The 21,634-nt window shown below is 37.9% G+C and overlaps 1 protein-coding gene across 3 annotated transcripts in view; it reads right to left on the bottom strand.

Annotated features, from left to right (window-relative positions):
* Positions 1–21,634, bottom strand: part of LOC141498424 (protein N-terminal glutamine amidohydrolase) — a 101,555-nt gene that overhangs the window by 68,438 nt on the left and 11,483 nt on the right. The window contains exons 1-5 of one of the 3 annotated variants that reach the window (XR_012471632.1): positions 12,923–13,092; positions 10,449–10,548; positions 9,152–9,202; positions 5,239–5,387; positions 4,749–4,873 (exon numbers count right to left, since the gene is read on the bottom strand). Coding sequence is in view for 2 of the 3 variants with exons in the window: in XM_074201586.1 (XP_074057687.1) it covers positions 4,749–4,873; positions 5,239–5,387; positions 9,152–9,202; positions 10,449–10,548; positions 12,923–13,005 (508 nt within the window). In the remaining variant the exon portion in view is untranslated. Of the gene's footprint in view, positions 1–4,748; positions 4,874–5,238; positions 5,388–9,151; positions 9,203–10,448; positions 10,549–12,922; positions 13,134–21,634 lie in introns of those variants that run through there. The other 2 variants (XM_074201586.1, XM_074201584.1) reach the window with 2 other exon arrangements.

The raw sequence follows: 21,634 nt of genomic DNA, 5'->3' as shown, positions 1-21,634 counted from the left end.
TCCTAAAAAGTAAGTTGATCAAAGAACAAATATCACAGAAATAATAAATAATTTCATTATAAAGATATACCAAAATTTATAGGATGCAGTCAAAATAGTATTTAGATTCCAGAAAATATAGTTCTCTAAATGTTTACATGAATAAAGATCAATGAAATGGGCACAAAACTAAAAAAAACAAGAAAAAAGTATACAGTTGTACACCAAATCGGAAATCTTGAAAAAAATCAAATTAATAAAACTGAAAGAAAATCATTGAATAAATAAAACCAGAAGATGATTTTATTTTTAAAAAACAATAAAAACAGATAAAACTATAGTTAATTTGATTTTTAAAAAATGAATACTAAATTGCTAGTATCAAAAACAAAAAGGGTGACTTCACCATCAGTGAAAAGGAAATCAAAGCAATTATTAGCTTTTTTATCCAATTACTAAGCCAATATAATTATAATCTAAGCAAAATGGATGAATATTTACAAAAATATAAATCACCCAGATTAACAAAAGAGGAAACAGAATACTGATATATATATATATATATATATATATATATATATATATACACATATATATATATATCATGCTAGTATAAAGCTCACATCACTTCAGGATTAATGAAATAGTCAGTTGGTTGGTTTCCTTTACTCAAGTCTCTCCTTACCAGAATTCATACTCTACTCAACTGGCAAAGTGATCATTATGGGTCTGATCTCACTCTTCATTCAATATATTCCAGTGGTTCTCCATAAGCCTCCAGGATCAAAGATAAAAACTGTTTAGCCCCTTAACATCCTTGACAATCTGATACCTTTCTTCCTTTTTAGTCTTCATCTACTTTACTCCCTTCTATGTACCTATAATCTAGTGATATTTACTGCTTTTCCTTTCCTCCCATAATATACTTCATTTTCACTGGCTGTCCTCATGCCTAGAATTTGATTCCACCTGTTTCTTGGCTTCCTTTAAATACCAGCTAAGGTGGTACAGTGGATAGAGCACCAGTTCTGGAGTCAGGAGGACCTGAGTTCAAATTTGACCTCAGATACTTAATTACCTAGCTGAGTGACCTTGGGCAAGTCACTTAACCCCGCTGCCTTGCAAAAAAAAAATAAACAAATACCAGCTAAAATACAAGTTTCCTCAAAAGTCTATCCAAGTTCCCCATAATAGTTGTGTCTTCTGAGATTATCTCCAATTTAGCCTGTATAAATCTGGTTTGTACATGATGATTTGCATATTATCTCAACTCCTTTAGAAAATGAGCCCTTTTGGAGCAAGGGCTGCTTTCGCTTTTCTTTGTATCTCTAATAGTTTATACTATGTAACATAGTACATATTCTATTAATGCATTATTTACATTAAAACACACTCTATAAATAGGTCAACATCTGAAAAGATAGCAGCAGCACATATTTACATAGCACTTTAAAATTTATGAAGCACTTTCCTTGTGTATCTTCAGTGTTGAAATGTAAAGATTTCATGGAGGTAGGATTTACATTGATAAGGAATAACTACAAAGGAAATGGAGGACTTTTCAGATAGGGTTGATATTTTGGATCTAGATAATCATTTCATTAGAAACAGAACAGATAACAAGAATAGCTAGCATTATTCATATAGCATCAGATGTGTTCTATGCTAAAGGCTATGAAAATATTATCTCATTTGACCTTCACAATCATCCTGTAAGGTTAAATATTTTTATTATCCCTATTTTATAGTTGAGGAAACTAAGGTGATGAAGTGACTTGTCCAGGGCCACATAACTACTAAGTTCCTGAGTTCAGATTGGAACTTAAGTCTTGTTCAATCCACAGAGCTATCAGCATCTCACTAGGGAAAGAAAGTGAGATTACAGAGAATAGTGAATTTAGAGTCAAAGGATCTGATTTCAAATCCTCAGTTTACTAGTTAGTACCTGTTATTCTGGGCAAGTCACTAACCTATCCCAGTTTCCTCAACTATGAACATGAGTCATTCAACAAGATAACCTCTAAGACTCCCTTCTAGCTCTAAATCTATGATCTTATACACTAACAATACAACTATTATTCCTATTCTGCAGAATGACAAGTCTGGAGGCTCAGGAACATTGCGACAAAAATTTTTTTAACCTATTTCATATCTAACAAAGAAAAACTAATAAGCCATGAATTCTTCACACAAGTCCATTTTCACTTACTCATAATAAATGCAGCATTAAATTAAAAATTAAAATCAGTAATGCCTATTTTCTACCATAAGAAAGCTTCTCATTAAAATTACATTGTTACAAAGGCAGCCATTACATCTCAAAAACCAGCTTTTAAATTTATCTTGCCTTATCTCCCCAAATGACCAAATAATCCCACTACACATCTTTGAAAGTCACAAATCAAACAATTTAGAAAGAGAAGCCTTTCTATTATCAAAAATTTCAAAGATGATAGTTTTCTTATTTGCAAACCCAAAACACATCAAAAACAATAACTTAGAGTTAACTTTTTAATCTGAAAATATTTTTTTCATTCTTACACTTAGCAGTGTTTATGATGTTATTAATAACTCTAAACAAGGTCTGAGCACTCCAGATTCCCTGAACCTTGGTAAGAATAGTAACTTCCTATTAAGTTTTCTTTTTTATAAAGATTCAAAGGTAAAATCTGTGAGCCGACACTTCATAAATCAGTCAGCAGGTGGTGCAGGAACATGCTACATGACAAATCCTTTCCATGTGGCCAGAACAAATCTACATTCTGAGTAGACTTCACATTAACATTATTTCTTATATAATACTAAAATGAACCCTTACAAAGGTCCACAATGACTTTAAAAATTATTGCAGAAGCCTCTGAACTTCTAAGTCTTCCTCATCCATGTCACAGTAATCCACCATATTCTTTAACTGTGCGAAAATAATAATTCACCTTCACACCATACATTAGTTTACAAAGTACTGTTTTGACAAAAATCCACTGAAATAGGACAGATAACTAGTAGTGCTATCTTATGATGAGAAAATCAAGATTCAAAGAGGCTAGCATTGCTCTTTTTTATTTATAGATATATTTTTTCCAGAAGGGATAAGAAACATTTTTAGCTTCTCAGCCTTTGTTATCTGTCTGTGATCCAGGTATCACTTCATTTCCCTCCCTCTACAACCCTGGTCTCTAATCAAGTCCACCCTGACAAATTAAATTTTGCCTTATCTTACCTGAAACCACCTTACAAGGCATTCCCAACCAAATTCTTCCCATCCTGGCTACACTTCAGCTATCAACCTCATCTCCCTTCCACCACAAGCCTAGGACTGCCTGAGTTTCCTCCAGAGGTTAAATTTTTTTTTTTTTGCTTCTTCAACAGAATATGGCACCTAATTAAAAATAAGGAGTAAGTGACAAGAGTCAAAGGCCACAATGAGGTTTCAAATATCACTGTCAGGATGAGGGTGCTTTCAACAGAAACAGAGAAATTGGCAAGAGGGATAAGCTTGAGGATATAAGATGATATAAAATAGAAATCTACTATAGCTTTTTACTATATTTAATTTATGTGATCATTAATTTTTAATCACTTGATGTAGATTTTCAGGAAGTCCATACACCTGATGGAAGTCAAATTAATATTTTATTTACCTTCAACCATATGAATCTGTCTTCTTCCATAATTTCCTTTAACCACTAGACTAATTCTTCACTCACTAATTTCCAAATATAGAGTGGGCAGTAGCATTTGGGGAATGGTTGAACAAACTGTGATATATGATTAAGATGAAATGTTTTTCTGTTATTGGAAATGATGAACGGGATACTCAGTAAAAAATTTACATGAGCAGATGTAATGGGAAAAATTTATACAAAGTAAAGCAATATGATGGTCCGTTGTGAATGACCTATCTTCTCTCAGCAATGATGTGAACCAAGAGAACTCTGAAGGACTTATGATAAAGTATACTATCCATCCCAAAGACAGAGCTGATGGTATCTGACTACAGACTAAAACATGTTTTTTTTCTTTTTGTTTCCAACTTTATTTTTTCTTAAAGTTTCTCTTTTTTTTGGGGAGGGGGGTATGTTTACTTTTACAACATGACTATTGTAGGAATGATTTTCCATGACTACACATTTTTAATCTATATCAAATGACTTGCTTTCTCAAGGAGGGAAGTAGAGTAGGAGGAAGGAGAGAATTTGGAACTCAAGGTTTTAGAAATGAATGTGGAAACTTGTTTTTGTACGTAACTAGGGGGAAAAATTAAATTAAATTAAGACCAAAAAAAGCACACAAGTTATAAAAAGAATGCAAAAAAACTCAAAATATTGTTTAAAAAAGAAAAAATATTTTACTGAATACTGGGTGGGCAGATAAAAACAGTGATCAATAAAATAAAAGTGTGAAAAATAATTATTTCTACTAGATCTGTGCTCATTTCTCTACCTAATAAATATATTAAAACTACTAGCAAGGGGCAGCTAGGTGGCACAGTGGATAAAGCACCAGCCCTGGAGTCAGGAGTACCTGGGTTCAAATCCAGTCTCAGACACTTAATAATTACCTAGCTGTGTGGCTTTGGGCAAGCCACTTAACCTCATTTGCCTTGCAAAAAAAAAAACTAAAAAAACCTAAACTAGCACCTGACACCCTTTCCTTCAGTTTTTTTATAAAACTAGTAATAATCTTTAGAGAGAGAAAAAGCTGTCCTATAAAGTAAAATGGAAGAACTGATATTAGCACCACACAAATAAAAATTAGTATTAGTCTACCTCCAGTTTGAATGCAGGGATAAGGAGGAGGAGGTTCTCTCCAATTTCCACTGGAATCTTTCATGTGAGATCGGTCAGAAGCAAAGTTCTTCAAATACAAGTCTGCTCGAATCACTCTAAATTTTCTAAAATTAAATCAAGTACTTGTATCAGAGACATTTGTCTAATAGGTTATAATATTGTTATAGAACAGATTATATGGTTTAATAAAATATAGCATGCATTTCAAAAGGTGGCATGTGAGACATTTTTAGTGATAAAAGAGCTGACTCTGGTACCTCCCATCTTTTTGTTAGTAAAATAGTGAGACTATGATAGGAGTTCCCCTAGCCAGAACAAAAGGTACCTAATGTTTTTGGGTCCAGTCCAAATGTCAGCTACACACTGTATAGTAGTGAACAGAGCATTGGCATTAGCTGTACATGTAGTGAGATAAGCAATTTAGGTTTCCCACTTCAGAGAATGAACAAATCTGTATTTACTTGCTTACCTTCTAAATTGTGGGTGAATATCATCATCAGACTTAAAGGAGTCTTCTACATAAGTGTCAAAGGGGCATGGAAACGGCAACACAGTATCAAGATCATAAATGAAACTCTGTCCTCCACTTGAAACATGAAGCAAAATAACATGGTAATCCTAGGAGTAAAACCTTGAGTTAAATCATTTTCTTGTTATAATAACTCACATTACTATGTCCCTTTATGGTTTACAAAACCCTTTCCTCACAACAACCCCAGGGGAAGGTAGCACAAGTATTATCTCCAAAATACAAAACTGAGACTCAAAGAATTTAAATGAAAACATCCAACCAAGGCCACTCAGATAATAAATGGCAGAGCCAGAATTGCATCAGTCTCTGGATTTAACATCCAATATTCATTCTACTAGATCACTAACAGAGATTTATTGAACAAAGAAAATTTTTTTAAGAATGATTTAAAAGATAGGGAGACTGATGATTTAACAATAAACTAATTATAGCATTGCTTTCACCTATTATATTATTGAAATGAAAAAAATCAACCCTACTTTAGTAATCTTATAGGTAATTTATGGTAGAAACTACATCTTGGGGAACATTTTCAAGCAATCGTGCTATGGATTGAAAAAAGTCAAATGGAAAATAGTGTTTTTATTCATAAGGCCTTTTTAAGTTTTTCTCTTTTTATAACCAATATAGCTAACAACATTTTATTTGGGGGGGGGGGTTGCAAGGCAGTGGGGTTAAGTGGCTTACCCAAGGCCACACAGCTAGGTAATTATTAAGTGTCTGAGGCCGGATTTTAACTCAGATACTCCTGACTCCAAGGCCGGTGCTCTATTCACTATGCCACCTAGCCTCCCCACTAACAACATTTGCAAGAGTGATAAACTACCTAAAATAAATTTTGCAAATTCAGCTATTTTCCCATAAATTTGTTCATGTAATTTTTGCCTAATAAGTTTTCATTTTTTTTCTGAAGAACTGTTTAAAAAGACAGCTGCTGGTAGTCAGTTGGTAAATAGGGAAGTATACACATATAATCTTTACCACAAAATCATTATCTCAGTTTCCACTCAATGTCAACTGACATACCAGTTTTCTCTAAAATCATCTCATCATTTTGTACAATGCATTAACATTTCATTACATTCATATACAAGAGCTTGCTCCATCATTCCACAGTTGACTAAAAGGCCATCTAAGATATACTGGTGGATTCTAGGCACTCTAGTTACTTTTGTTTCTTTTTTCCCCCTTTAAGTTTCCTCCTTCAAAATCAGAAAATTTGTTTTGCTTATGACTATTCCTTTTCTCAGTATTATCCTATTTAATGACTTCACTCTCCTGCCCCACCTCCAATTTCTGCTTGTTTCCCTATTCAGTTCGGTATCTATCAACCCTTCTCCCTCCTTCCAAGTTTATGTAGCCCAATTCTGAGGATTAAGTTCTTTCCTCCTTTCTACAAAGCTGCCTGTCATCTATCCTCCCTTTTCTTTCCTTTCTTCTAACCTAAAGAATAGAACCAGGACATCTACTTGTTTTCTTTTTTTAACTCTTTCAATGCCTTAACATTTATTTCTTCAGGCGGCTAGGCAGCGCAGTGGATAGAGCACCGGCCTTGGAGTCAGGAGTACCTGAGTTCAAATTTGGCCTCAGACACTAAACACTTAATAATTACCCAGCTGTGTGGCCTTGAGCAAGCCACTTAACCCCATTGCCTTGAAAAATCTAAAAAAAAAAAAAAAATTATTTCTTCTCCCCTATTAAAATATTAGCACTACAACATCTCCTTCCAGGTGCTCAAATATACTTAGCTTTCTTGTTTTCTCTGAATGTTTCTTTTTCCTCAGCTCTGATTTTTTTTATTAGAAATGCTTAAAAGTCCTCTATTCTGTTAAGAATGCATTTTTCCCATGTAGAATTACATTCAGCTTGCAGAGTAAATTATTCTTGTGTATAACTTCATATTATTTGCCTTACAGAATATGGTATTTTAGTAACTCCTCTCATTTATAGAAGAAGTAGCCAAGTCTTCTATCATCCTATTTGTAGTTCCTTGGTACTTGACCTGCTTCTTTCTAGATGTTTTGATATTCCTGAGAAGGATGATATTAGGAAATGTTTCATGTCCAAAATTGTGTTCAAAAGAATTATGTTCAAAGGAAGAGAGAGTCTTTGAAGCAAGATAAAGAAAAGTACATTCCAAAGCCAGTTCAAAGATACAGAGAAGAGACAGAGAGAATATGTGGAATACAGTTTTGCTGGTGACCAGGAATGATGTACAATGAGTTCAGAAAGATAAGCGGAGGCCAGGTTGTAAGTTAAACAGAGTTAATATTTTTACCTTAGAGGCAATGGATAGTCCCCTCGAGTAGGGGGCATATATGATCAAATCTACATTTAAGATAGCAGTGTGTAGACTGGACTAGAGTAATGAGAGATCTGAGGATGAGACGTCTATTAGGAGGCCTTAACAATAATCTAAGTAAGAGATTATGATGGCCTGAACTAAATTGATAGCTGTGAGAGTAGAGACAAGTGGAGATGTTATGGAAGAAGGAACGGTTGAGTTTTGGCAGCAGATTGGATACATGGAGGAAAGCCAAAGTAGGGAAAAAGCGACTTCTCTCTTCCTCATCTTAACATCACTCAGATGTAGTTCCCCCCATGAGAAAAAAAATGATTATTTCATATACTAAATTACTAAATTAGAACCAAAATTTTTCCCCTTTTCTACTTTCTTATCCAGAAATCAAGCAGTATGGAAAATCTTGGGCAAAGACTTATGTGGTAAGGAAAGTTAAGATCTCAATTAGGCAAATGGATAAATTCTTGCTCATTGTTTTTCTTCAGATCTAAGAAAATATGGATTCTCTCTTCTGACACATGAATGAAAGGAAAATTAATAATATTGACTAAGATTTGGGTACTCAAATGTCACATACCCCAGGGCCATCATTGGAATAAGCCTATCTCAGAGTTGATTGCTCCTCTTAGGAACAACCACTCTTCCAAGGGCATATGAAACTGTGAGCCTACCACCATGACTCATCTTTGGTCCAAGAGAGACAATCAAATGGCCATTCCAGCAATATTAATGATTAAGCACCCAGAAACTGTGTCTCTCAAACTTTTTAAACATCACATCCAATATACCTCCTCTACCCCTCTCATGTGAAGAGATAGCCCTGTTCCTTTACAAGGCTTACCTTTCTTTTTGCACAAGTGATTTCCTTCCATCCCATCTGCTCCAAAACAGACTGTCTGCTTTATATTCAGTCTCTTACTATCTATGGCTGCTTCCCTACCACCTAAAAACACTTCTATAGTCTCTTTCATCTTGAAAATGCCCTCACTTGATCCATTAGTTTTCATCTCTCCTCACTTTCATGGTCAAACACCTTGAGAAACTCACCTACAATTGATGCCTCTGCTTCCTTTATCAGAGGCATGGTAATTAATTTTTCAGCCACAGTTCACAAACAAAGTTGGAATCTATATCATTCAAAGGCATTCCAAAAGTGCTTTCTATGTGCAAGGTATTGTGCTAGGCATTTGGAATACAAGAACAAAAAAGAAACACTCCTTAATGTCAAGAAGTTTATATATATATATATATATATATAATTATTATATATATGATATATATTATATATAATATATATTTATATATAATATACATTATTATATATTATATATTATATATATATTTATATATATTATATATATATTATTATCCAATCATATATATATTATTAATTCTGATAATAGTGTCAGAAGAAGCAACCACACTAACAAAATCAGGAATCCTTTAAGTCATAGTGCTTACTTTAGTCTTACTTCGAATCATCACCATCATTTCTTTTTTAATCAACAAAGTAAACATCATCCAGAAATCATTAACTGATTGCCTTACCCAAATGATAGGTCCATCTCCAGGCCTGGCCTGCTGCTTCCAGATTGGGATCTACAAAATACAGGCTATTTCAGTTCAGCTGAATCTGCATTGAATATTTCATATTAATATAAAAGTTGATTTATAATTAGTCAGATATGAAGTAGTAGATGCTTCTGTCCCAGAGAACAAAAGTAGAATAGAGGAAAACTTCAGAAGGTGAATTTAGGTTTGACTTAAGGAAAAGTTATCCAAAAGTAAAATGGGCTCCCTTTAGAAGTAGTAGATTCCCTTTTAATAAAAATCTTCAAGCAAAGACTGAATGACCTTTTATTAATTATATTGTAAAGGAGATTCCTATTTAGGTTAAAAACTTCACTTAGAAGCCCTCTAAATTCTTTTCCAAGTTTGGAATCCTCTGATTTTGCGTCATTTTTTTTTCAGAAAAGTTTTTCTTACAATTTTTCTTCCAAATTTTCTTCCAATTTCTCTAAGAATAATCCTTAGGATGTACTTGATTTCTAAGAACTCTAACTCTAAAATAGTAATAGGAGTTGACATTTATGGAACCCTAGAGAATTTGAAAGTATATTCTCATAGTAATTTTCTGAGGTAAACAGTAAAAAATATTACTAATTTCCCATTAACATATGAAGAAGTTGAAATTTAAAGGTTACATGATTTATCCATGTTCATACAGGTAAGGAGAGTTACATGATAAGGAGACAAAACTCAAATCCAAAATTTTCTGGCTCAAAGTTCAGTACCTTTTCTACTATCCAATATTATTACCTTGATATTAAACTAAAATTATGCTAAAAGAAAATTTAAAATTGTAGAAAAGAGACCATTATAGGTAGCAATTCCTTGCAGATATGACAAAATTATGGCAAAATCTACCCTAACTACGTACTTAAAATGTTCCTCAAAATATCCACTTTAAAATGTTAGTCTATTTTTAATACACAACTTAAAACAGTAAGTACAATAATATAGTCACTAACATTTGTATAGCACATTAAGCTTTGCAAAGTGCTTTACATATTATCTAATTTGGTTCTCCTAATAACCCTGGGAGGTTTATCAATATCTCCATTTTACAGAAGGGGAAAAAAAAACTGAGGCTAATTGAGATTAACTGACCCTCCCAGGGTCACATAGCTAGTAAAGCAGATGAAGCAGGTTGTTAACTTGTGTCTTGCAGACTTCAAGTCAATACACTATCTACTACCTAGTCCTTCTCACGTAAGATACCCTTTTATTACAAACTACATTTCTAAAACTTACATACTTACCCTGCTACCAGTTAGCAACTTACCATCTTTCTCTCATTAGATATGAAGATGGCATAACATTCTTCTAAAGGATATTGATTATGGTTTTTTATGTATTCACAAAGCTTCCAAATATTTTCTTCACTGAAATGAAAGCATTTGGTTTTTAACATTTTTATTTGCTAAAATTAAAAGAAATTTTTTTCTATCAAACAGGAGAATAAAATGACCATATTATCATCTAATTATAAATTTATAGCCCAACAAGACTGCTAATCATTCAATGATTTTTTCACCCCTGAATATGGATTTAGTTTCAGACATTGACTGAGGTCTTTAGAGCTCTACTCACCGTCTCTCCTATCTTATAAGCTACCAGTACTGTGAGCTCAACTCTGACATCTACCACATAGATTAATATATTTCTATAGCTTCCAGGAAGTTGGGCCTATGACTGAAAATAACATGTAAAGATAACCAATACATGTAAAATATATAGTCTTTCAATTTCTCAAGCCATGGGGGTATCTGTCTGTTTTATTGCTTTCCTATGACTAAGCAAAACACATAAAAACGTAGCAGGTATGCATACTGAGTTTTTCTCCTCAAATCTTTCCTATGATACTTTTAGATAAGATAGGAAAAAGGCAAAAATTATTGTTTCCCTTAAGTTCATTGCCCAAAGTTTTAAGGTTCTAGGAAATTAAACCAGTATAGATTAGAACTGGGAAGATACCTAAGAAATAATTCAAAAGAAGCCCTTCATTTTGTGGATGAAAAAAACTAAGGCCCAGGGAGGTTAAAGGGGATGTATGTGTCCCAGGTCCCAAAGTTACTTAGTGACAAAACTTAATATTTTCTCTAAGCAGAACATATTTCAATTTTACCATAAAAGCAACTAAAATATTTACTAACATTTGTACATATGCTGACTTAAAGTTTATACAACACTGAAGGTATATTATCCAATAGATCCTCAAAACTCCATGGGAAGTAGGTAATATCCCCATTACACCAATAAGGTTAACTAGTGATCTGAATTTGATTTGACAGAGCAGTATATAGGTGTCAAGGGTGAGATTTTAAACCGAAGTCTTTCCTGATTCTAAGTTTCATATTCTCAAAACCTAGAACCCAAAATTCTGAGAAATAAGGAAAGAGAGGCTATGTGGGAAAGTAGACAGAGTTGCAGATTTAAGAGTCAAAGAAACCTCAATTCAGAGCTAATACTAGGCAGAGTCTATAGGAAAATCATTAAGCTTAGCTAAGCCTCCGTTTTGTCATCTGCAAAAGGATATTACATGGAGGACTTCACAAAGTTGAGGACTAGAATGAGTTAACAAGTAAATGTACAATGCAAACTGTAAAATATATTTTACCTCTTATTTTTATTATTAAAAATGAATACTCATTATTTCTTACTCACAATACCTGTGCTTTCAGATTCCTAGTTGTGATTATTTTACTTCTAAATATTAAACCAACATGACTTAGGGCATATGTTTACACGTTGAAAGCACTAGAATATGCCTTTTCACGCATGTTTCCTGGTGTTTAAATGGGAAAATATATAGCAAAGTCTTGATTGCATCAGAGAAACTTTAAGAGCTAAGAGACTTTAAGAAATTCAACTCAACAAACATCTATTCAGCATCCCCATAGATATGAGACCCTGAACAAGGATGTTGGGGATAATGAAAAAAAATGTGGTAAAAATAACTAGTCCAAACATCATCATCCAGAAGATGATGAAACACTTGAGAACAAGACATGGGCTTTTGGCATCGCTTCCCCACTTAAGATAACAATATACATAATAACCCTTTCCTCACAGTTGTAAGGAAAAAAGAGAAATAATATATGTTGAAGTAGTTTGGACTCCTCAAGGACTATAGAAATTTGAACTATCACTGCAAATTATAATCTCGTTCACATTTCAATAGTGTTTTAAGATTTAGAAAATTTGCTGCTCCCAAAAACCTTAATATGTATTCCCCATTTCAGAGACAGAGTTGCTGAAGATCAAAATCAGCATTTTACTCCTACCAGGCAGAAACTCGTAAGAGCTGCTGCCGGGATTAAATCGTGGCCATTCTCGGGGCGCCCGCCGTACTCGGGGCGCCCCCGCTGGGGTCCTCCTCACTAAGAAGGCGCTCACTCAGCACCGCGCCGCCGGCCCCCTCGCCCAAAGGGCGCAAACGCCCCGGTACACTATCGTAAAGCGCCACGTGTTCTTCGGGGCTCGACCCCCTAGGAGCCTCGCCCGGGCCTGCGGAGGGAACTGGACGGCTCTGGGTTCCAATCTCCGCAGCGTCCTTACTGCGGGAGGCCCTTCGGCCACCTGGGGCCCTACCGAGGCCCCTCGCCTTTACGGAGCTAAATGTGGAGGAATGTCAAAGCCCGGACTGGGGCAGCGGGCCGGAGACTACGGGCCCAGGCCCGGGCCCAGCGGCGGAGCCCGGGGAGGCCGGGGCGGGCCCCGGAGGCCGGGGGCGGGGCCGGGCCTCGGGCCCCTTACCAGTAGCAGCTGCTGTAGGCGCAAGCGTCCCGGGGAGGGCTGGCCGGCTGGTAGCCGCGGGAAAGGGACCCCTCGCCCTCCATGGCGGGCCTGGGCCGGGCAGCCCGGCCGTCCCGTCGTCGCCTTCCCTCGACTGGCCGGGGGCGCGCGGGCCGAGATCCTGGGCTGGGGGCGACCGTTGCGAAGACCGACGCCGAGGCAGGGGCTACGGGGGGCGGGGCCTGGCCGAGGGGCGGGGCGGGCCACGGGGGCGGGGCTCCGGGCGCCGAATCGGAAGCGGGGGGCGGGGCGGGGCTGAGAAGGCCGGAGCCGCGGGGGCGGCGGGGCGAGAGCGGGAACGGCGAGGGCGGGGCGGAGGGGGCGGGGCGAGGGAGGGGCGGGGCGAGGGAGGGGCGGGGCGGAGGGACGAGGGCGGGGCGGAGGGACGAGGGCGGGGCGGAGGGGGCGGGACGAGGGAGGGGCGGGGCGGAGGGGCGAGGGCGGGGCGGAGGGGCGAGGGCGGGGCGGAGGGGCGAGGGCGGGGCGGAGGGGCGGGGCGTTCTCTGAACTTTTGACTCGGCCCGGGAGGGATGTTTCTTAGAAAACTAGTCCCTTCCCTCCCGGGCCTCGCGGCTGCGCGGCAGGTGCCCCTGCCTCACCCGGCCCGGGAGCCCCGGGAGCCCCGGGGCGCAGGTGGAGGCCTCCTCTGTGCCCAGCGCCGGGCGCGGAACCAGGAACGGGCAGCTCCCCGCACCTCGAGGCCCGACAGCCCGGTGCTTGATCACCTGCATGCTTGCCAAGCTGGACCCCTTGAAGAAGACCCGGGCCACTGTCCGGTCCGACCTCAGGGCAGCCTTAGAGCTGGACAGACCCCCGAGGGGGTCTGCGCCCGCTCCGCCCATCCCCTGCCCATTACCCCACTCTTCTGATGAAGAAACTCCGATGAAGCCGGAACGGTGGGGGATGGCCCTGGCTGGGGTCACCACATGGATTGGGAGGAGGAGGCGGGTCCGGTGCCAGCTGCGACCCCAAGCACCGCATCCAACCCGTGAGGAAGCGGAGGCCCTAAGCCACCTTCACAGGAAGTAATGTTTAACTCCAGCACAAGAAAACCCATGAAACAAACAAACCTTGCCAGGCACCCTGCTATTCAGCGAGAGGGAAATGAAACAGGAGCCCCCCCCCCCTTGAGAAGCTCCCAGCGCCACCTGCAAGATCAGAAGAGATGCCATCCCCTAGCCTGCATTTTCACCGGCTGCCCTCCTGCCATGATCTCATCCCTCAACTCGTCCCCATCAAGCTCCAGCTCAAATCACACCTCCTGCAGGAAGCTTTTCCCAGGCCTGCATAAGGCACAGTCCCTCCAAGGCTACCCTGACTTTATCCTGAATATGCCTTGGACATATGGTTTGCATGAGTAGTTCAGTCGTTCCTGTGATGTTTCCTGACCCCCATTTGGGGTTTTCTTGACAAAGATACTGGAATGCTTTGCCGTATTACAACTCATTATACAGATGAGGAAACAAAGTTAAGTGATTTGCCCAGAGTCACAGAAATAGTTCATGTCTGAGGCCAAATTTAAACTCAGATCTTCCTACCTAAAGGTCAGGTGTTCTGTTCACTATACCACCTACCTCCCTGTTTGCATATAGTCTTGTTCATTGGATCATGAGCTCCTCCAGCACAAGGATTGTCTTTTTACTTTATACACTTATCCCCCAGCACAGTGCCTGCCACAAAATTAAGTGGTTTTACAAATACTGACTTAGAAAGCTATCTCAATGAATGACCCTAGAATGCTATCTCAACTACTTACAAGAAGCTTACATTGTAATAATTTCTATTATTAATTAGTAAATAATTCTAATAATAGTGGAAGGAGCTTTAGCACTAACAAAATTATTTCTCTCCTTACTGAAAATTTTATTGACAAGCAACCAGCACCTGAGAATTTCCCTATACCAATGAATCATAAGTCCAGTTCCAGCCTCCATCACTAAATCATGGTCTTTAATCCTGCCTTTCTGGTTATCTTCCTTGGACATGTTTTAGTTTTGTCAGTGACTTAGCCCAAACTAAATCTAATACTCCAGCTGTCTCTACCCAGGGCAGAGTTTAGTGGGACTACTAACTTCTTTGACCTGGATGGAGTCTGCCTCTGTCAGTGCAACCTGAGATTCCAGTTGCCAGGTGATAGTCACCTCATACTGACCAAGCCTGTGATGTCCTTATCAAATGAAGTGTTGTCTAAATATGCCTCCTCAATTCTAATTTTACAGAGTTTATTTTCCTTTTAAATTTGAAGTCAGGGGGTGGCTAGGTGGTGCAGTGGATAGAGCACCAGCCTTGGAGTCAGGAGTACCTGGGTTCAAATCCGACCTCAGACACTTAATAATTACCTAGCTGTTTGGCCTTGGGCAAGCCACTTAACCCCATTGCCTTGAAAAAATCTAAAAAAAAAAAAAAAATTGAAGTCAGTTCCTTTTTTTCTTGCTTTATCTTTAACAAACTAAACATCTTCAATTCCTTTAAACCTTATGGTATGTTTCTCAACATCATCTTTAATCTGGTCTCCCTTTGGAACTGTGTCTCATGTTTGTATCCCCAACACTTAGTTCCTTGGACATAACAGACACTTTTACATAGCAGACACTTTTAAAGGCTTAAGGAATTGAACAGAAAAAAATAAAATGGGGAAAAGGAAAAAAATGATTATACCTTGAATATGGAGGCCATGGATAAAGAAAAATAACAAAAAAGCAGAGGAATGACAGAAGGTAACATCTAAAAATCACCTTCTAGCTCAACTAGAGGAAAAGCATGATGACTTTTGAAAAGATTAATCAACATTTATTATTAATCTTGAGATATGAGGTTGTGGAGAGTTTAAGACTAGATTGCTACTAGTAAACTGATTTTTAAAAAGCAGGCTTAAGCAACAGGATGTGGAGGAGGGGAAAAACAAATTTCCTAGTTATAGCCATGAGCATAAACAGATTGAACTATTTCAATTTTTGTGATTAAGAATTCCTGATAGAAATTTGATATCTAAAAACTATAGGAATTGGCACAGATTTAAGGAATTCCTTCCAAATAGATAAATGGTCAAGGCTGTGAACAGGTCTTTCCTGTTTGGTTAGTATCTTTTTATAGGTTGTGTTTTTATGTCATCTTCATTACCAAATATATTCTTGCTGTCCTCCTCTCCCCGAGTCATTCCCTGTAACAATTTTTTAAAGAGATGAATAAAAGGGGAGCTCATATTTTTTTAAAAATGATTTAGAAAAACTAATAACAATCTATTCTGACAGTATAAGCGAGGCGTCTAGGTGGCGCAGTGGACAGAGCACTGCCCTTGGAGTCAGGAGTACCTGGGTTCAAATCTAACCTCAGACACTTAGTAATTACCTAGCCGTGTGGCCTTGGGCAAGCCACTTAACCCCATTGCCTTGAAAAATCTAAAAAAATAAAATAAAAAAAAGATGACTTTAAAAAAAATTAAAAAAAAAAATAAAAAATGGGGCGGCTAGGTGGCGTAGTGGCTAAAGCACCTGCCCTGGAGTCAGGAGTACCTGGGTTCAAATCCGGTCTCAGACACTTAATAATTACCTAGCTGTGTGGCCTTGGGCAAGCCACTTAACCCCGTTTGCCTTACAAAAAAAAAAAAAAAACCCTGATAGTATAAGCACCCAAATAGGTTTTTTGTTTTGTTTTAGTTTTGCAAGGCAAATGGAGTTAAGGTGCTTCCCCAAGGCCACACAGCTAGGTAATTATTGTCTGAGACCGGATTTGAACCCAGGTACTCCTGACTCCAGGGCCGGTGCTCTATCCACTGTGTCACGTAGGCCCCCCAATAGGTATTTTTCAAAAGAAACAAGTTAATACCAATAATCTGAATGAATAATCAAATAATAAAAATAAGTTTAATTCTTAAGTACCCCTTTAGAGGCCACCAAATCAACATAAATGACCAAAGATTTTTGTAAAAAATCAGTTGCTGGGAGCAGCTAGGTGACATAGTGGATAAAGCACTGGTCCTGGAGTCAGGAGTACCTGGGTTCAAATCCGGCCTCAGACACTTAATAATTACCTAGCTGTGTGGCCTTGGACAAGCCATTTAACCCCTGGTTGCCTTGCAAAAAAAAAACAACTAAAAAAAATCAGTTGCTGGCAAGACTTTTTTGCTAAGAATTATGGAAATAAATATGGAATTATACAATAAAAGTGACAAAAAAATTCGTACTCTAATCCAACAAACCCCCATTAGAATTTTTAACCCTAAGTGGTAATTGACAGGAAGAGACTAGTCTGTAAAAATATCTATAACAAAAACTAAAAAGCTAAAAAGTTATGTGATTTGAGGAATGTCTGAATAAATTGTGGCATATGGATGTAATGGACTATTCCTCAGCCATAAGGAGTACACATAAGTCTGAAAAAAATGGTGAAATATTCAAATTGAATCTATGCAAACTGAAGAAAGCAAAGTCAGAGGAACAATATGCACCCTTAACTACAATGAAATAAAGGCATTAAAGAGCAACATCTCAGATAAATATGAAAGTTGACTATCAAAATTAAAGCACACAGCTGCCACTCCCAAATTCCATTTTTTTTTTTGCTAGGTCAGCACATCAGCTTTCCTTTTTTTCCCCTGTCTAAACCAATGATTTCATCAATGTGAGAAACTCCTAGTATGGAAACTCCCTCCAAAGATTCAGATTGGCCACTCCTCTACAAAAGAATTTTGCTTATGATCTTAAAAAGTTTTCTATTTCCCTGAGGTTAACTGACTTATTGATGGTCACATAGCTAGTATGTGCTATAGAGAGAACTTGAACCCTGTATTTCCTATCTAGATTTCATTTATCCCCTTTATTCAGATGGCACCTGAAACCATAATACCTCCAACTATAACCTCTCAAAGTCATAGACTCCTTTTTCCAAATGCTTACATGATATTCATCATATGAATGCCTCTCTAGCACATCAAACTTCCCTCCAAAGCTGAGCTTGTCAATTCATGAAAACTTACTCTCTCTTTGGATTTCATCAATCAACACCGAGTTCTTTCAGTAACACCAAGGTCAGTGTCCACATGCTTAGGCAATAAAATACAAAATACTTCCTGTCTGCATCCCTGAGTTCTAGTTTCCAATTGACACAAGTGGAGCAAATTTTTCCATTCAAGAATTCCCAAAGACATGAAATCACAGTTTTTGATCCCCTCCAAAAGAAAAAAAATTGGGGAGATTCAGTTAGATTGATAAGGATTAGAGTTTACGTAGAAGAACTTGAATTCTAAGAAGTGAGAAGTTTGACTTGATATAACGGTAAGTCAGGGGGAGGCTAGGTGGCACAGTGGCTAAAGTGCTGGCCCTGGAGTCAGGAGTACCTGGGTTCAAATCCGGCCTCAGACACTTAATAATTACCTAGCTGTGTGGCCTTGGGCAAACCACTTAACCCCCGGTTGCCTTGCAAAAAGAAAAAACCTACCTAAAAAAAATGGCATGTTCTTATTTTTATCATTATCACTCTAGTTCAATTTATCACCCAATTGTGCCCTTGATCTCCTTTCCACTCATCTTATGAACCATTTCCCAAATGCCTGCAAATATATTCCAGTTCCCCTTATCCAAAAAACATAAAATTAACCCCTTGACATCCCCTCAACTATCGCTCTATATTTCTTTTTCCCCTTCACTGCTAAACTTAGGATCACAAATTTACAGCTAGAAGGTACCTTGGAAGATAGTAAGTTCAAGCCTTCATTTTAAAGATTATAAAACTGAGGTTTAGTTGCTATCTCTAGAATCTTGCTGAGCCCTCACTTCACGGTCCCCCAAATCTAAATCTAGCATATTTTCCCCAATACTGAAATAATTTTCCTTTTCATAATTAAAGGGAGTCTCTACACTTAAAGACTCTTATTCATTATCCATTTATCTACCACTGGACATCTGTTCCTACCATTCCAGTGAAATGATCCTTTCCAAATTCACGGATTACCACCTATATACTACACCCAATACTGTTTTCTTAGTTGTCATCTTCCTGTACTTTTCTATAGCATTTGGCAATTTAGATCATCCTGTTCTGTGTAGTCTTTTATTCCTTGACTTTCAGGATATTCCTTTTGCCTAATTCTCTGGTTCTATTCAGACCTATCTGAATGTTCTGTGTTTTCTTTCAGTGGTTTATTGTTCTTCCACATATCATTCTGTCATGACTTTCCTGGTTTGTAACAGAGGAAATCTGGATTTCTCCAAATATTCTAGTGAGTACATATAATTCCTCCTAAAACTATAGGCAATCAACTAGTGTACATATGGTCTGAGTCCCTCTTCCCCAATGACTTGATATTTCAAAAGCACATCTCTTCCCCACCACTTTGACACTTAATAGTGTCCATCCTCTACAACTTCCCTTAATCACTGAATGGGCATTGCTTTAGTCAAACTGAGATCTGTTAATGACCTTAACCTAAAAAATGCCAGGATCTCCAGGGCCATCTCCAGTCATACTGATCCATATCTGGCCACTGGACCCAGGTGATTCTGAAGTAGAAAGTAAGACTAGCGACTTTGCACAGTTCCCCGTTAAATCCAATTCACTTGTATGTCATAGCCTCACCTCCCTAATGTTATGGTCTTCTTTGAGAAGGAAGGACAAAAAATACTCCCATCTGCTATACAAACATGAATACAAAGTGGCATGCCTTTTTTGATGTTCACACTTGGCATATTTGCACATTCCCAGTCCAGTCTCCAATGAGGACAGGCAGTGCTTGAAGATTAAAAACTCAGTATATCCTATGGTAGGGATAGTAAAGCAGTTTGGTATGTTGAATAAAGAAGTAGATCCAGAAATAGGAAGACCAAGCTCAAATTTCACCTCAGATATTTGTTAGCTGTGTATCCTTAAGTCACTTAAGACATCTTGGTGCCAATTTCCTTATCTGTAAAATGAGGATAGATAATAATACAAGGTTGCTGTAAGGATCAAAAAAATGTAATATAAAATGTACTTTATAAATTTTTAAATGCAATACAAATTTTGGCTATCATTATTTTTAACTCAGCCTAATCTGCATGAATTTGGCATTCCTGTGGCCTTTCTGAAAGTCTACTCCACTTTTATTGCTCTCTCTAGAATCTTGCTGAGCCCTCTCTTCAAGGTACTCTCTCTTGATTGCCTGTAGGTTCAAATATCAACTCCTCTTTTAGAAAATGATGAATAAAAGTTGACTGCCCATCCATATTCTAGCCTCCCCATCTCCTACTTTATAATTCTGCCAAACTGTTCTTCACTCTGTTCTTCAGACATGCCTTGTTTCATCTCCATACTTTTTTATTTGGCTGTCCCACCTCTACTTTATAGAATTCCTTTACTCTTTAAAGCACTGCCTTCTACATGACTACTGCCTTCTTGACCATCTCAAATTCTAATGGCCTCCCTTTCTAACTAGTTAGCATTTAACTATCTGTATGGCCTTAAATTTATATCTCCTGTCTCCCTCCATCAGAATGCCAGCTTTGGACAAATAGGGATCATTTATTGCTTGTATTTGTATTCCCAGCACTTAACACAGTCTATAACAAGTAGCAGGTGTTTAAATAAAACTTGCTGATTGTCTTTTCATTGGTTGTTCTTCATTGATCCTAAATTACATCCACCATCTGACTTCTCTACTTCTAATCACCAGCCCCGCAATATTACTGGAAGATATATTACAACTGTTGTTGATTGAATGCCTTAAAAATTCATGTTATCCATTTACAACTGGGCCTTCACTGCACAAGACAATCTTTTCATTCTTACTTAATTGATTCCCAACTCACCCCACAGAAACTATTCCAACATTTCCTAATAGAATTGGTCAACAAACAATTCTGAAAAGAAAAACTGTGAACTATTAACAACTATATTTAAAAATACTCCAAAACACTAATAAGATAAAATCAAATCAAAACAACCCTGATGTTTAAAGTAAGTCATTACTTTTTCCCTACTTAATTGATTCTCTAACCTGTGCCTCATATTTCAAACATTCTTATTACTCTTTAAATGACACATAATACTTGCTCCTTACTCTCACAGGCAAAGAATTCACATCATATTTTGATGAGAAAATAGACCATTCTCAAAGATTTCCCTTTTCTCCCCTTGATTCAATTCACGACCCACTTTCCTTTGTCCCATTCTCTTCTCCTTTGCTCCAGTCTCTATAGAAGAGATGACTCTTCTCCTTGCTAAGGACAACTCCTCTATATGTACACTTGATCCCATCCCTCTCATCTTCTACAATTAATGGCTCCATCAATGATTCTCTAAGAATCAATCTCTCTCCCTTTCTACTGGATTCTTTTATAATGCCTAAAAAACATTCCCAATTCTTCCCCATTCTTAGACAACTTAAATTCAACATATCCCAAACTGAACTCATTATCTTTCCCCCAAACCCACCCCAATTCTAAACTTCCCTATCACTGTTCAAGGGATGACTGCCCTCTAAACCACCAGGCTTCCAACTTAGAAGTCATTCCCAATTCCTGACTCTCACTCCATGTATCCAGTCAGTTACCAAGTTCATAGTTTTTTACTTTCATAGCATCTCATATATACTCCCTTCTCTCCTCTGGCATTAACAACACCTTGGTATAGGCCTTCATCCCCCCATTCCTGGGGGAAATTGCAATAAAGAAGTGCCTGTTCCAGGAGGTGTTGTTATTA

The sequence above is a fragment of the Macrotis lagotis genome, chromosome X, assembly GCF_037893015.1.
Source record: "Macrotis lagotis isolate mMagLag1 chromosome X, bilby.v1.9.chrom.fasta, whole genome shotgun sequence".
Classification (NCBI taxonomy): domain Eukaryota; kingdom Metazoa; phylum Chordata; class Mammalia; order Peramelemorphia; family Peramelidae; genus Macrotis; species Macrotis lagotis.
The sequence above is the reverse complement of the archived record's forward strand: the minus strand, read 5'-3'. Positions and strand labels throughout refer to the sequence as shown.